The sequence below is a fragment of the Anas acuta genome, chromosome 5 (genome assembly GCF_963932015.1).
Source record: "Anas acuta chromosome 5, bAnaAcu1.1, whole genome shotgun sequence".
Taxonomy (NCBI): Eukaryota; Metazoa; Chordata; class Aves; order Anseriformes; family Anatidae; genus Anas; species Anas acuta.
Window position 1 is genome coordinate 21749401 of NC_088983.1, and position 14885 is coordinate 21764285.

Consider the following 14885-nt stretch of genomic DNA (forward strand, 5'->3'; position numbering starts at 1 on the left):
GCAAAGCATTTCTTCAGTTCAGTAGTAAGAAGTGCTCAAGCTGCAGTATGTCACAGTGCTAAATAGTAAAGTATTATGCCTGGTGTATTCACCCTGTGTTGTACATTAAGTGCAACAGCCCCATGTGTTTAGTGCAATGGCCCAGTTGATGGACTGGGCTTGCTTTTACCCAGAGATGACAGATATGCAGTTTATTTTGTTCCATTGTTTGAGAAAAATAGCAATAGTTTCATGAGAAACTAATAAAACAAAGTGCTACCAGCTATGAAAAATAAGAATTTAAAATCCATTTACAGGTCCCATTCTTTAGAAGAAATCTTGACATTATGGTCACTAAAAATAAGTCCTGTTGAGGTGCCAGAAATCTCAGGTGAATGGAGAATCCTAGGCTTTTGGCAGTTTACTAAACACTCAGCGTTAGCAGGGCTTTGAGGGAGTAGAAATTGACCTCCAAAATTTCCCTTGTTACCAAGTAAGCCTTTACAATGCTTAACATCACAATTTTTCTTCGTGATCATAATGTAGCTAATATTTTTAAAAAATTAGTGAACACTAGGGTAAAGAAAAAAAGTCCATAGCATTTTAAAAGCAGAATTTTCAGAGGATTATGAAATGGGGGAAGCTTTGCCATCAGCTTCAAAGGAAGTAACATTAGGTTCTGACTATTTGTAATAGCTATAACCCAATTTATCCAGATAACAAGATCTTCATTAGCTAAAATCTTGGCAACACTATGCATTTCAGTGCAGACTGGGAAAGATAATAATAACCTCAACTCCTACTGACCCAGGAGTTGAAGGGCTGTAGTATGGCATTTAGTCTTAGCTCCTATAATTAGATGTAATAAAATTGTGTTGTCATTGATGTTATCGTAATTGGTATAAAATCTTGTTTATAGCAAAATATTACAGATTGAGGCAGTGATTTTCTGCAGGAATTTGCAGCTGGTAAAGAATACAGGCATAATAGAACTTGCTTTGGGTATTCAACTGAATGCATGTGCATATGGTTTTACCAGTATGTATAAAAATAGGAGGCATTTTTAGTAAGCAGTTGGCAAACCAACATTTTGCATTTTAAAATGGTTCTTTCTTAGTTTAGAAGGGTTTTATTCTCTTTTTAGAAGCTCCTGTACTTCTGTTACTTGCTCTAAGTCTTTGAAAACTGACAGCCAGGTCTTGATTTAGAGAAGCTGTAGGTTAATGTGAGGACTGGATGTATTCTACCTCTGGCAGCACCACAGTGTACTTTGGAGGAATGAGTAAAGAGAGGGGGAGTCCAGAAGCTTTGAGAGCTAATCTTGTTACAACCATGGATTTTCAATATAACCACAGGCAAGTCTCTTTGTCTTAGTTTCCATCCTTGCACAGAGGAGATACTAGCATCTACTCACCAGGGAACGGTGGATGTAAATTAACGTTTGTGACTCAGGAAACAGGCAAGAATGAATAAATCATCAAGCATTATACAATGCAGCAGAAATGGCAGGGATCAAATACTTAGAGACCAAATAGACCTACTAGCAGAGTCCTGATCTTTATGTCTGGGTGTGGTTGGGATTCTGAGGGAGAAAACAGTGATGCAAGTAAGCTCTATAATGCAGATGGACAAGATGGCTTGATTTGGGTTACATAAACACTGATAGTGCTGGCACTTCTCAGCTTTTCTCAGCTTTTGCATTCTTGGCTTTGGAAATCAAAATCCCATTTTCACCTGCTGCTTTAGTAGGTGCCTGGCGGCATGCTGCATGCGTGTATGTTTCCCTTCTCACTTGCTCTTACAAATAGCCCTTAGAAACTGTTCTTCATAATGGGGTTCCTGGCCACTCTGTAAAAGATCTTCCCATTTACCTTTCTGTCACTCTACTGAAGACTTGCTCTTACCACCACATGGTTATACTGGCTAAATTATTGCACCAAGCTGTAAGATTGAGAACTGTGAAGAACCATCTGAACTGAGGAAATATTTGGATATCATTACTGATGATTTTCAGAACCTTCATTTCTACCTTTTCCACGTTTGTGTTCATGTTGTGATTCGGTCACATATTGTGGTTCAGTATTTTTTAACACTTTATGTAACTACTCTTGAAAGCCAAGTGAATTTTTTATACTGTTCCAAAGTCTTTGACAGCATTGTTAAATATATAAATATTTTATTAAAAATATTTTCCAGTGAGTGTAATTTTTGTTGTGCTCCAGCCAAAGCTGTTAGGCATAGTGCCTGGCTTACAAGCCATTAAAAAAAAAAAAAAAAAAAAAAAAAAAACCAAACATGCCTAAGTTTTTCCCAGCTACTTACTTGGGATTTCACCAGCTCCACGTGGAAGTTGCTCCTTGTTTATCTTCTGTGAACAGATGGATGAAAGAGATGCATGGAGTGGTAGATGAAAACTACCAATCCATTGCTGAAGTTGAATGAGTAGCAAGGAATACAGGTTTGTGCTTCTGTTGGTTTTATACAAGGCTTGGAATTGTGCAAATTTATTTATCTATTGTCTGATTCAAATGAATTTAAGGAAACAACATGGTCATGTAGCTCTACCCTAGCATGTTGAAATGATTTTCTCTCCAGGTAATTTAGAGCAGAGCTGAGCAACCTTTGAATTTGACTCCCACTTCGAAAGCAGGTGAGTTCTGTAAGCCATATGAAAAGCAGACTCAGAGGACTCTTCTCCACCACTTGCCTACACTACTTGGCACAGGAAAAGCACAAGCAATTAACACTAGTTGATTAACATTATTTGACTATTAGAGCGAAATAGCATCAGTTTTTAAAGGTATTTATGTAGTTGATTTTCATTGTTTTCTGTAAGAATTAGCCACTTTTTAATACCTTTAAGCCCTTTTTCAGCTATATGCAGTCCAACATGTCTTGCATATGCATGCTCTGGTCCTGCCTCATGCAATCCACGTGACCAGTTTATAAACATTGAAGCCCCGCAGACTAAAATGTTTACCAAAATTTTACTTTGAATGGCACTGTATTTTCTGGTCAGAGAAAGACAATGTGAACAGGTTCTCTAGGGAATGGAGATTATAGGGAACTTTTGGAGACCGAGAGAACGTACTGCGCTGTGCAATGTGCATGATCTGAGGAGAAACCAGACTGAGGTAGTTTGCTTCATCTAATGCAGTGTTCCACCAAATTAGGTAGCAGGTTTTGTTTCTTAAATAACCCAACAAATGTTGCTTCTGGAAAACTTTCACCAATGAGGGAGTAAAACTCAGTCAGACGAGACCTCCCACCCCAAACTCCTGCATTTATGATGCAATAATTTATTTTTTTGCAATAATTTATTGCAACCAGGGCAAATGTGCTCTCAGACCCCTTCCAGGGAGCTGAGCAGCAGGCAATAGTTTTTCTTTTCTTGTGAGTGCTTCTGGTCACCCCAGGAATCTGAGTGATGCTGAGAGCTGGAAGGCAAATCTTGTTTTCCTTCTCTATGTCAAGGCTTGCATGTGTGGAGGAAAAGGTGGTGATTTGTTCTGTATAAGTACTTCTTCTATGGAGCAATGCCAGCCTTGGCAGCTAGGGACTATCTTATAGAATAGGAACAGTAGCACATACTATTGGTATGTTTTCACACAGCACTCAACAGGACTTTGTGATCCTGCATGTTCCCTCCCCACTGTGTTTGATATAGTAGGTGGGATGCTGTTTTACCTGTAGAAAAATGCCAGGAAGAGAAGCAACTGCTGAGCTTTGGTCCTTGAAAAGAGCTATATCCCTAGGTCAGGGATCATAGTAAGGTTTCTGAGTCTGCTATGGATTTTTCAGATACCAGAGGAAGTCCAGCACAGGGTCACAAAGATGGTAAGGAACTGGAGCAACTGTTTTATGAGAAGACGCTGATATAGCCAGGACTGTTCAGCCCAGAGAAGAGAAGGTTCAGGGAGGGGATCTTTATCAATAAATAGCAGATGTGAAGTTGGAAAGAAGACAGAGACAGGATCTTCTCTGTGACGCCCAGCAAAAGGATAGGAGGCAACAGGCACAAATCAAAATGTATTTGATCTGAACAGAACAAAAAAATTGTTTTCCATGAGGGTAGTCAGACACTGGAACAGGTTACCCAGAGACGCTGTGGAGTCTGTGGTGGTATTTAAAACATAGTTGGACATAGCCCTGGGCAACTGTCTGTAGCTGACCATGCTTTGGGAAGGTGGAGTCTGGAGCAGATGAACTCCAGAGGTCTTTTTCAGTCTCAACAATTCTGTGATTCTGTGTTCATCTAAAACCATGCAATAAGCATAAGCATTTAGACAACAATGAAGACTCCTTTTTGACACTTTCATTTAGCCGAAGTAATAAAATGGCCATTATATGACAGAGAAGATAAAAAAGAGCGGCTATAGCCACAGGGTTAGGGCATTTCAGGCTGAATTTTCTTGCTTCAAATAACATTTCATAATGATATGAAGTTTCAAGAAAAGCACTGAGAAAAAATAAATCCTTTTCTCAGAATACCCACTGCTTGGTGATAAGTGAAATTTCTGCATGATGAGAAAGAGACCATTAAGTTCAGACCTCGATGTTCCACATGCCAGCTGACTGTTCCACTACTGGGAATATTAGGTACCAGTCATCACTCCAGACTGTCATGATTTTAGGAGAAGGAAAAGTGTGGAAAGGAGTTGAGACCAGAACCTGTGGTTTAGAGCCTTGTGAGGGATCTATAAGGCCTTAGAACATAATTCACAAAAGAACTGAAAGCAGCTAAATGACAAGAAAATCCCACATTTACATACACATGTGCATTCTCACTCATGCAACAATGTAAGCAAAATAGCTAGCCAAAAGGGATATACTGAGGATGGGCTAGGTCCAAACTCCTATCCCTCAAATACCTTGCACTGTTCTGTGGGACAGCAGATCATTTTTGCCCTAAAGATCTAGATCTACAGCTTCTTCTTGAAGGTAAAATGGCTGTGTTTTGCCTTCAAATGCTGAGCAAAGTTTGATGATGATGATGATGATTTTATTTTCAACTACAGTTCTGTCTTTTGTCTGCAGTCACAACAACCCACCTTCCAGAGTACTATTATTTTACACACTGAGGTGGTCTTGGGAGGCAAGGAGTTGGGTGTGGTATGAGGTAGGGCCCACTGTCAAGTTGAATTTATGTCACTGCAAAGGAAAGAATTAAGATTCATAGAATAAAAGGAGAGCAAACATGAACATGATTTGGTAATCTAGTGTTTAGACACTCCTGTGGGATATTTGTTTCACAGACTACTTTTCACCTTTAAAGAGTTGGAACTTCCCTTAAGCCTTTAGGAAATAAAAACTCAGCAACATCCAGGGGTTTGGGAAGAACATTTTATTGCTAAGCATATCTTTAAACAAAATGCAAATAAGAAAAGAAAAAGAATCAAAAAGGAAGAGGAAAAAGAAGGGCAAAAAAAAAGCAATAACATCACAATAACTCAAATAAAAATTCTTACGGTTGTCCATAAAGCAACAGGGATATGGTAGAAGCCCACATACAGAAATGCACATGTTCCCAAAAACTGTCCAATAGAAACTTACACAAAAAAAGGAAAGTGTAATTTTTTTCCCCATAACTTAAAAAGTAAAGCAAAAAGGAAAGGAAGAAAGAAAGCAGGAAATCATTTCACAAGACTCCAAGACTCCAAGAACAGCAATCTTTTACAGACATCAAGATATAATCAACTTTATATAGTTTCAGCCAGTTAAGTCATCTAAAATCGTGCTTTCATACCTTTTTAAAACCTGTCTTTTTTTTTTTCTTTTTAGTATAAAAAATAAAAAAGGAAAAAAAAGCTCAACCTCTCACGCACACGCACCACACACACGCACACATACACACACTGAAAATATTCGTTAACATGAAAGCATCTTCTCTAAATGTTTGAGAAGGCTGTTTTTCTTTTTTAATTTAAGTTCCCATGTGCGTGTGTGTATTTGATGACACTTCTTCAAAGTCAAATATTCATGCGACTTATAAACACCAGCAAGAGTAGATTTCTAAACCTAAACAGCTGATTAGTTTTCATCTGTATACAGAAAAAGTGTACATTTCTGATATTCCAGAGTTCTCAATCCATCTTGGCTTTTGTTGTTCTCCTCTCTGTCTCTCTCTCCCTCATTTGCTTTTTTTGCACATGATAAGCATAGCCATCAAACCACCTGGCTATTGTTCTGTACAGTAAGATAATCCTTTTCACAGTAACTGGGAAAATGTGGAAACCAACCAACCAAGTTAAAACACGTAAATAAAAACAAAAGATGTTCCCAATTTAACCATAAAACAGTATATACACCTTCAGGGTATCCATATAGAAATTATACTTGCAAAAAAAATAGTAGTAAAATATGTAAACAAAATTTCAGATTTTTTTTTTGACACAGATAACTGTGACAAAGCTAAAACACACACTCTCTTCACATTTTGTTTGCTTCTGTTGTCTGTTTCTTTTTACTTTGTTCTTCAAGAACATTTTCATTCCACGTTAAGACCATAACAGAACTTCTGTTCCAGTCGTCCCATCAAACATACCATGATAAATATATCTGTGTGTATATATATATATTATATTATTAAATTCCTTTTTCTGTATTATTTTGTGTGTCACAGCAGCTTTATTTTCTTTTATATAAAAGAGAAGGAAAAGGGAGAACAGGGCAAATGGAAAGACAGAGATGATCTGAAATGTCAAGCTACAAAATTAAAATATTACATATGAAAAACAGTTTCATGTCAAAAAAAACACTATGCATTTTTGCATTCTTTTACAAGTGTTTAGCTTTTCTGACATTTTATGTGTCTTGTCACAAGTTGAACTCCAGTGGTGTCTTTCTGATATCTTTATTAAACTGATTTATTATTGTTTTTGCATGCACTGCAATCAGTCACAGAACCAGAACCTGGACGAAGGCTCCTTTATTTTTGCATGGTATACTCAGCTGAGAATGGCTAACCATTTTTAAGCATTCTTTTTTTGAATCTTCAAATCCTTTCAACCATAGTTTGGCTGTGCTAATGCATACTAAATGATATTCCCAAATAAAGCCAATGATTCTGATCAGAACAGACCCAAAAACATCTATTCTTCAGTTCAATTGCAAATACTGGAGCCAGATCCAAGGGAACCAGCTTTCCATGACAATTTTCTTCATCACCACCCATCACACACTTCACTGCGTTGTTAGCAACTTACTGCAAGACGACGGATTCTAGAGACAACATAACCAGATATGCAGAGTAAACACCATGGGTAGCTTTTGAGTTCATATATGGCAATAGTCTCTTTTTATTTATTATGGATTTTTTTTTCTCCGAGATTTCTTCTCAACTCGTGTCCTGGTTCATGCTCCCTCCCCCCTCCCAAATAGTCCTCTTCACCCTTTCCTCCCACACCCAGAAGTAAACCAAATAAAAAAAAAAAAAGCAAAAAAAAAAAAAAAAAGCAACCCAAGAAACCAAACCAAACCAAAATCCAACAATCTCCAAAATCATTTATTCCCCTCCTCCAATCTCGAAAAATTATATGTATGCTGGACACGGCCAGATCAGTTTGTTCAATATTTTTTGTTGTTTAATAATGTTTGCATTTTTTTTTCTTTTTCCTTCCTTTTTTTTTTTTTTTTTTAATAAGTAAACTGAAAAATTATTGATACAGTCAGGGATCACGAACATTGTTAAAGACTCACTTGGAGATATGAAACAAGTAAGCCATGAAGTCTTCTAACTTTGCAGAAAGTTCAGCGGAGGAGGAGATTTGGAGACGTCCGAGTTCACTAACAGGGCAGAGCTGTATGCGCCATCTCCAGAACGCTAAGTGTGCTTTATAATACATTAGGGCAGAGTTTGCTGACTCCAAGTGATGACTGAGACATTAACAGTCACTGCTGAATTTTTTTTTCCCAATACTTTTTCCCACAAACGATATCTCCCAATCTCGTTCGCTGAAATGGTTCTGATATTTCAGTTAAATCTCATTAAGTATTTATATATTTATATATAAATAAGTATTCTTTTTTACACATAATACTCTTTGTCCTTATTTTTCTGTTTCTTGTGGCCGCTCTTTGAACTCTGCTGCTTCTCCTTCACGAGCGTGCCGTTGCTCTGGGCTGAGTTGCTGATGTAGTTCCGCGTCTCGTCCACCTGATAGGACCCCTCGTCCCTGTTCCTGTACTTGTACATGGCATACAGGAGGATGAGGATGCAGAGGGCAGCAGCAGCCACAATGCCGACGACCATCCCCGTTGTGCTGCTCGACTCGCGGACCACCTCTGAGGCCCCCGGAACCCGTCTGATTCCCGGCTCCGTGGGGTTTGCTGTGGGCACATTACGGAACATGGGGGAAGTGATTAGCGGGCTCTTCAGCTTTGTGCTGTCTAGCTCATAGGCAGTGGGCAACGGAAGCAAGACTATGTCAGGCTGGGGTTTGAGCTCACGGTTATTCATTTTGCCGGCTGGCAATTTGGGCACCATCCCAGTCGAGGACGAAGCTGTGGAGCGGATCAGCTCAGGGGACAAAGACGTGGTAGTAGTCCTACCAGTTTCGGAGACTTTGTTAGGTCTAAAGTCCTTGGATTCCCACTTGGGTGCGTGTGCTTTGTAGCCACCTTCGAAGATTGAAGTGGAAAGACTCTTATCTGTTACCAAGGAGAAGGTGGTGTAAAAATCTTCATCATCAGTAGGGGGTAGGTTAGAGTCAAAGGTTTCCCCTGAGCCATACCCAGATATCACCAAGCCATCATCATCACAACCATCGCTGCCTTGGTCCGACAAGCAAGGTAACCCCGCCTCAGAGGTCATGGACAGGGAATCTTTGGTGGTCTCAATAATGGTGAGGAGGGGGCGAAAGGTAGGGGGAAGTGTAATGAAAGGTGCACGAGTAGCAATAGGAGGGATATCTAAAGGGTCTTCTACAAGTAGAGGGACAACTAATTCACCTCCTGGGATGGAAAAGAGAAAAAAGAGAAGATTAGTACATTTTACTGATACAATGCACCATTTTCAATTCACTTAACTCAAGGGCAGTATGAGGATTTGGGCATTACAAAAAAGTGTCAGGGATTAGACTTGCTGCCCAGCTACACTACGAACATAATTTTCTGGGGGATCCTTTTATTCTTCCTTCCCATCCTGCGTCTGACATTGATAAACTGCATGTTCCACTTCCTTTCTCTTTTAGCCTATGCTAGGTTCATATAGCAAACTGCTCTGAATTTTGGGGGGACCCAATTTTTTGCTTTTGAAGATACTCTCAAGTGACTCTGTGGGCACAAATTTTTGGCAGTGATCTTTCATAGGCAATTGGTTACAAGACTGTTAATATGAACCATTTCAGATTTCTATACAGCAATATTCTCTCAGAGGGATTTTACCGCTCATCTTTTCAGTTTTTCCCCGCCGATTCTTTTCATTGAAGACAACACTGTTATTTCTTCTCTGCTATTCAAGCCTGCTTTCCTTCTGTAGCAGTTTCTAAAGCCTTTCCACAAGGCCTTTCTCATTCATCCATTTCTTCGATTTTTTTCTGTTTTTTAAATTGTGTGAAGGTTCATGAAAGTGAGGGATGGAATAAGAACCAAGTACTTACTGGGGTCCATGAAGGTACAGAGCTCTGCTCTAGGATGGTTCATTTCTTTTTAATCTTTCTTTATCATTCTGTTCTATGTTAGACATGTCCCTTGCCTGTCATCTTCTTGGGCTGCTAATGCCATTTCATTTTGACATTCTCTTCTTCTTGATATTCTTTTAGTATGATTTGTTTAGAAATTAAGATAGACGTAATTGCGATTAAGGATCTAACTCTCTGAAGACCCAAATTAGTACTTAGTACCTGCATTGCAGAAGTTACCTCACAGCTGCTGTTACTTCTTGATCCACAGATAGCTGTGATCAGTGCTACTTTTTCCTAGCATGGTGGCTAAGTGCCTACAGGGGACTAAAAATGAGGCAGGCTTATAGTGTACTACCAAAGTACAAGAAAGCTACAGCTACAACTTCTATACCTTAACAGAGTACAGCTGAAGCAAGAAAACCGAGGTGTCATTTCTAAGATTTGGTTGCTGTGCTGCAACGGTGCTACTCCTAGTGTAGTAGTTTTGATTTGTCAATACATTCTAATATGACTGTGTTTCTGCTTTTCAGCCTATGAGTAATTAACACTCCAGTGTTATAGTCCAATGTGGAGGCTTAATTAATTCCTTTAATTCACCGAGTTCAGATAATATAGTCTTCTGCTAGCATACAGGCTGCTGACACATTTTTGGGCATGCCATATTGCTTTTGAAAGTTTGTGTATAAATTTTCCCTTGCTCATTTTTATTTGGTTAGCCACTTAAGCTAGTTGATCTAAATATAAACTGAAGATTTTATCTGACACCATGAATAGTCATCCAGATCTGTTGGAAGGAGTGCAACTCACTATGAAGTATTCCTAATGCATAGGAAAATTTTAATTTATATTCACTGTTGCTTAAGGAAAGAGATGCAAAAGGGGTTTTAGATTCTAAAAAAATAAATGTCTTTTACTTATGTATTAGAAATAACTAATGAACAGTCTTGGCATTGTTATGGCAAGAGGGTCAAGGCATGTTTTGGCATTAGGGTCAAGTTTTTGCTCTCTTCTACCTGCACTATGTATTACATGAACTTGTTTTCTTCCCATTGAATATTGCCTGAAATGTCCGTGGAATTTTTGTAAAGAATAAAATCAAAATGTTTTAAATATATTTGGAGAGCAATATGTTTGAACAAATCACATATTGAAAACAGCAATATACTGAAAAGGTATTTAACAGTTTGATTAAATCTAGATAGCAGAACTAGCAGTATGGCTTATTCTTATCCTTAATGAGAAACTAAGCGCTGATAGTTTAATCAATTGGAACCGTTATATTTAACTCGTAGGTACTAGGGTAGAAATGAGACCAAATTGAGGAATGTGGCACTTCTCTTAACGTATTTTTATGTTAAGTGATTTTTAAATTAAGATACAAAGGGCCAGTTGGAATATGCTGTTTAGTTTTCTGGGCTTCCTTAGCATGTTCATGCCAAGTCTCTTACTGAAGATATGAAGAAGAAATAAGTATCATATGTGTATCAAAAAATATGGAAAAAGCTAAAAGTGTAGTCTGCCAAGTGACTGCACGGCATTTTGTGTTCGTGTATCTGAGCTGTTTCTGTGCAATGCAGAAACTGGAGCATGTAATATGATTTCGATATGTATAGAAGCCCTATCCATGTTTAAAATAGGGCATCTATAACCTAAGTAAGGTGGTCTCAGGACAAACTTGGAGTACACCTCAGAAGGAAATACCATCTGTGAGTCTGCAAAAAAAGGAAGAAAAAAAAAAAGAAAAGAATTTAAGTGCACATTAAACCAAGTTGCATGCATGGGGAATTTAAGTTTCAAAAAGATGGGGATAGATAGTGTCCCTTTAATTTTTTTTTTTTTTTTTTTTTTTTTTTTTTTTAAGATCAGAGTTTTGCTGTTAAACAACAGTATTCATCTGTGAATTCCATGGACCATCTGTGACATCAATTGGAAAAAAAGTCAGTTTGGCAGCTTTTAATCGTTTGTCTAAAGCTTTGAAGCGCCTCTGTTATTAAAATCTATTATCCTAGCACATGGCATCAGTATGCAGTATGCTACCCACTGGGGCAATATTTTGGGCAGTTTTCTTCCAAAGAGGATTTTTTTTTTGTCCTATTTGTAATTAATTTCATTGGAGGAACCTGAAACATACCACATTTGAAAAAAAAAACCAACACATTCTTTCACCCCAGCAAGCCTTGCCTTAAAAACAGGTAACGGTTCTACATTTTTTGTTGCTGTTGAGGCCTTGAGTCAATGATCAAGACTACTGCAACTATAAAATCATCGTGGTCTTCCTGAAATGTCAAAGAACTTTGCTTGAGTTGCTATGTTAAATAAGGCTTCGCAAAAGTGATGGAGAGCAGATCAGAATTTTTTGATTCCGGCAAGTCTGGTTGGGAATGAGTTTTGTGGAGTTTTACTCTCACTTTGGATGCAAGAAGAGAAATGGTTTTCATACCACGAAGGCTGGATTAACTTTGACTTCCCCTACAATTAATCTCATCTCTAGTTTTAGTCCAAAGTGCCAAATGAGCCATTCTATGCTTGCCTGTACACTAAAGAAACAGACTGTTAAAGGTCCTTCCTTATGAATCACTTCTCCATTAAAGAATTCATTTGTTACTTTCACTTAAAATAAATAAAAATAAATACTTTAGTGGAGTAACAGGTAGCTGGCTTTCAGGATGGTAGTGATGCTTTGAATGTTTGATTTTTCTGTCTGAAAGAAGCTGTAAGACTGAAAAAAAAGCCATGTGGGAGAAGGTAACTCAGAAAAAAAGCACTCTAAATGTCAAATGTGACCTCAGTTTTATTGGCATATTAGGCATCTATTCAAAACACACAGCAAGATAGAAGTTATATGTCTAATAGTATGCATGCACAATGAATACTTCTTGGGATATGTGATTTATAGAGGAGTTAAAACATCCTTTAAAATGACATGATAAAAATGCCACTCAGTCTGAAAGAAAAGTGTTACTTAAGGATGACAGGAAATGTAAATTCTGAAAAGCTCCCAGGAATGTGTGAGAAACATGAACATAATATCTATAGAGGGGAGCAAGCGCAAATTTTTGTACCATCCCTCGAAACAACTGTGTTACTGCTACTACATTTCTACTTATAAGAAACACAAGAGGGAGTCTGATGACAGGCAGATGATAAGTGTGCATGTAGTGGGGACCATCTTTCACAAAATGACAGCTGAGACAGCAGGAAGCTGCATGTAGCTTGTGGTCCTTTGATGGAGAAGTGGTGCCTCTTGCCCAGGGCTCCACATTGCTTTAAAGGTAAGCTCTGAAGGCTTTAAAAGACAAAGTGCAATGTCATTGCCAAGTCTCTTTGTACACGAGTGTCGGATCCTGAAAGGTTCACTGTGAAAGACAAGTGCTTTAAAGACTTGGATCTCTGGAAAAAGCTAAGGAGGAGCCTCTGAAAATCCATGGCTTTTCAACTGGGAAGGGAAATACATTTCAGGCAGGTTTCCTATTTTCATATTACTATCTGAAGTTTTGTTTTTCTCATAGTATCTCCAAGCTTCTCAATGACTAAATTCATGCCTTGCAGTCTTGAATAAAGCTAACAGTTTCATTTTCTGAAGTGCTTTGTGCTTAAAACAAAATGAGAAGATTGCCACTCAGTTGTTTCAAAACAAGTATTTGTATGAGACTTTGATTCTGTCTGTGGATGGTATGGACTGTTTCCTGGTAGTTACAGGTTTCTTTCCTTCATTTGTTCTGCTGGCTGCTGAGCACCAGTTACCAGTGTTAAGTGGTATGCTATCAGGATTACTTTAGAAATGCAAGGATTTCACAAAGACTTCCCAGATTTGTGCTTTCTCTCCCAAGCAGGGTTCCCAAAAAGCATGGTTCACAAAAAGAAATACGTTTTTTAAAAAGCTTCTGTTGACAAGAATTAAATGGAAGGGAAACTGATAAAATGGTTTCCTCTACAGTGATACAGATACAAAACTAGTTTGCCCATCAGCGGTACAATTGCAAAATAAAATAAAATACTGAAAAGCAAACTAGCAGCAGCACTGTGAGGTCTGTGACGTGGGAAACTTTGTACCAAGCAGCCCCATGCTCTGCTTGGCCTTCTCATTTTATGAAACAAACACAGTATGTATATTCCTTAAAAGTTATCCCTTTAATTTAGTCCATATACTGTTTTAATAGAGTTGTGCATTTATTTAAAATACCAAGATCAGTGGGGATATAAAAGGTCTACTTTAGCCTTGAAGCTGCCCTGCTTTTAGCTGTATGAGTATATTTATAGATACATAATTCATACCTCTGGGGCTGATCTCCAGTAAGTTCTCTGCCACTGGAAAACACAGAGTATTAAAAATTTAATAGAAGCCTTATGAACTCTGAGGCTGCTGTGGGTGAGTCATGAATGCAGAGGGCACCCAAAAAAAAAAAAAAGAAAAAAAAAAAGCTGCCAGCTTTCATCTTCACAGCCACGTCTACTTCACTGGAGTCTCAGGCAGCAAACTGATAGAGGACAATAGGAGCACAAAGATGAAGCCTGGAAGATTCGCCTTATGGTGACCATAAGAGACACACCCTTATCATCTATCTTTTCCAGCTTTTTTTGAAGAGATTTTAAAGGACATCCAAACTCTGCAACTAAAGTTTGTCATTTGCATTATATTCTTATGCTGTTCCTCTGAAGTTTGATTCCATTTTTAGTATGAAATAGTTGCCACAGAAAATAATTCCTTGCCTTTTCCCCCTCTGTATCAATGCAGTAACAGTGCCAATAATTCCTTATTAAATGACTGAGTTCATAAAGTTCTGTCTAATGGTGTTTTACTTAATTCTCCTTTGAGTCCTCTAAGGATGAGAAGGGGAAAATATTCACAGGAAAAAATGATGCTAACATGAAGCCTAGTAGATGAACATTCTTAATATTTTCTACTCTTTGCAGTCTGATTTAATTGCAATTGACAGTGAGTAGCAGAGAGAAAAATATCTTTCCCACAATGGAATACTGCAGCATTTCATCTCAAATATCTCATTTTCCTTTTGGAGAATATAGTGTGTTCAAAGTGATTAGATAAAACAGTACTTCTTGTGGTGGAGTTGGTTGAACAGCATTTCTTAAGCCCACAAAACTACATTAAAAGATGTTAGTTATCACATTACTCAGGGCTCATGAGCAACAGGAAGGTACAGACTTTGAGAAGTCACGAATCCCGTGTTAATGCTGGGCTGTGGTTCATTGCTGCACGTTCTTGGTCATCTTCATGCAGTTTCAGTGAAACAGGTGTCAATACTTTCCAGAAAGGACCTGGCA

The 14885-nt window shown here is 38.2% G+C and overlaps 1 protein-coding gene across 27 annotated transcripts in view; it reads right to left on the reverse strand.

Annotated features, from left to right (window-relative positions):
* Nucleotides 1–5308: 5308 nt before the first annotated feature.
* The window catches only part of NRXN3 (neurexin 3), a 970936-nt gene continuing 961359 nt past the window's right edge, over nucleotides 5309–14885 (reverse strand). For 14 of the 27 annotated variants that reach the window (XM_068683054.1, XM_068683048.1, XM_068683053.1 and 11 more), the window contains one exon: nucleotides 5309–8931. In XM_068683054.1, coding sequence (XP_068539155.1) covers nucleotides 8006–8931 — 926 coding nt within the window. In that variant the 3' untranslated portion in view covers nucleotides 5309–8005. The remainder of the gene's footprint in view (nucleotides 8932–14885) is intronic. The other 13 variants (XM_068683067.1, XM_068683066.1, XM_068683068.1 and 10 more) reach the window with 3 other exon arrangements.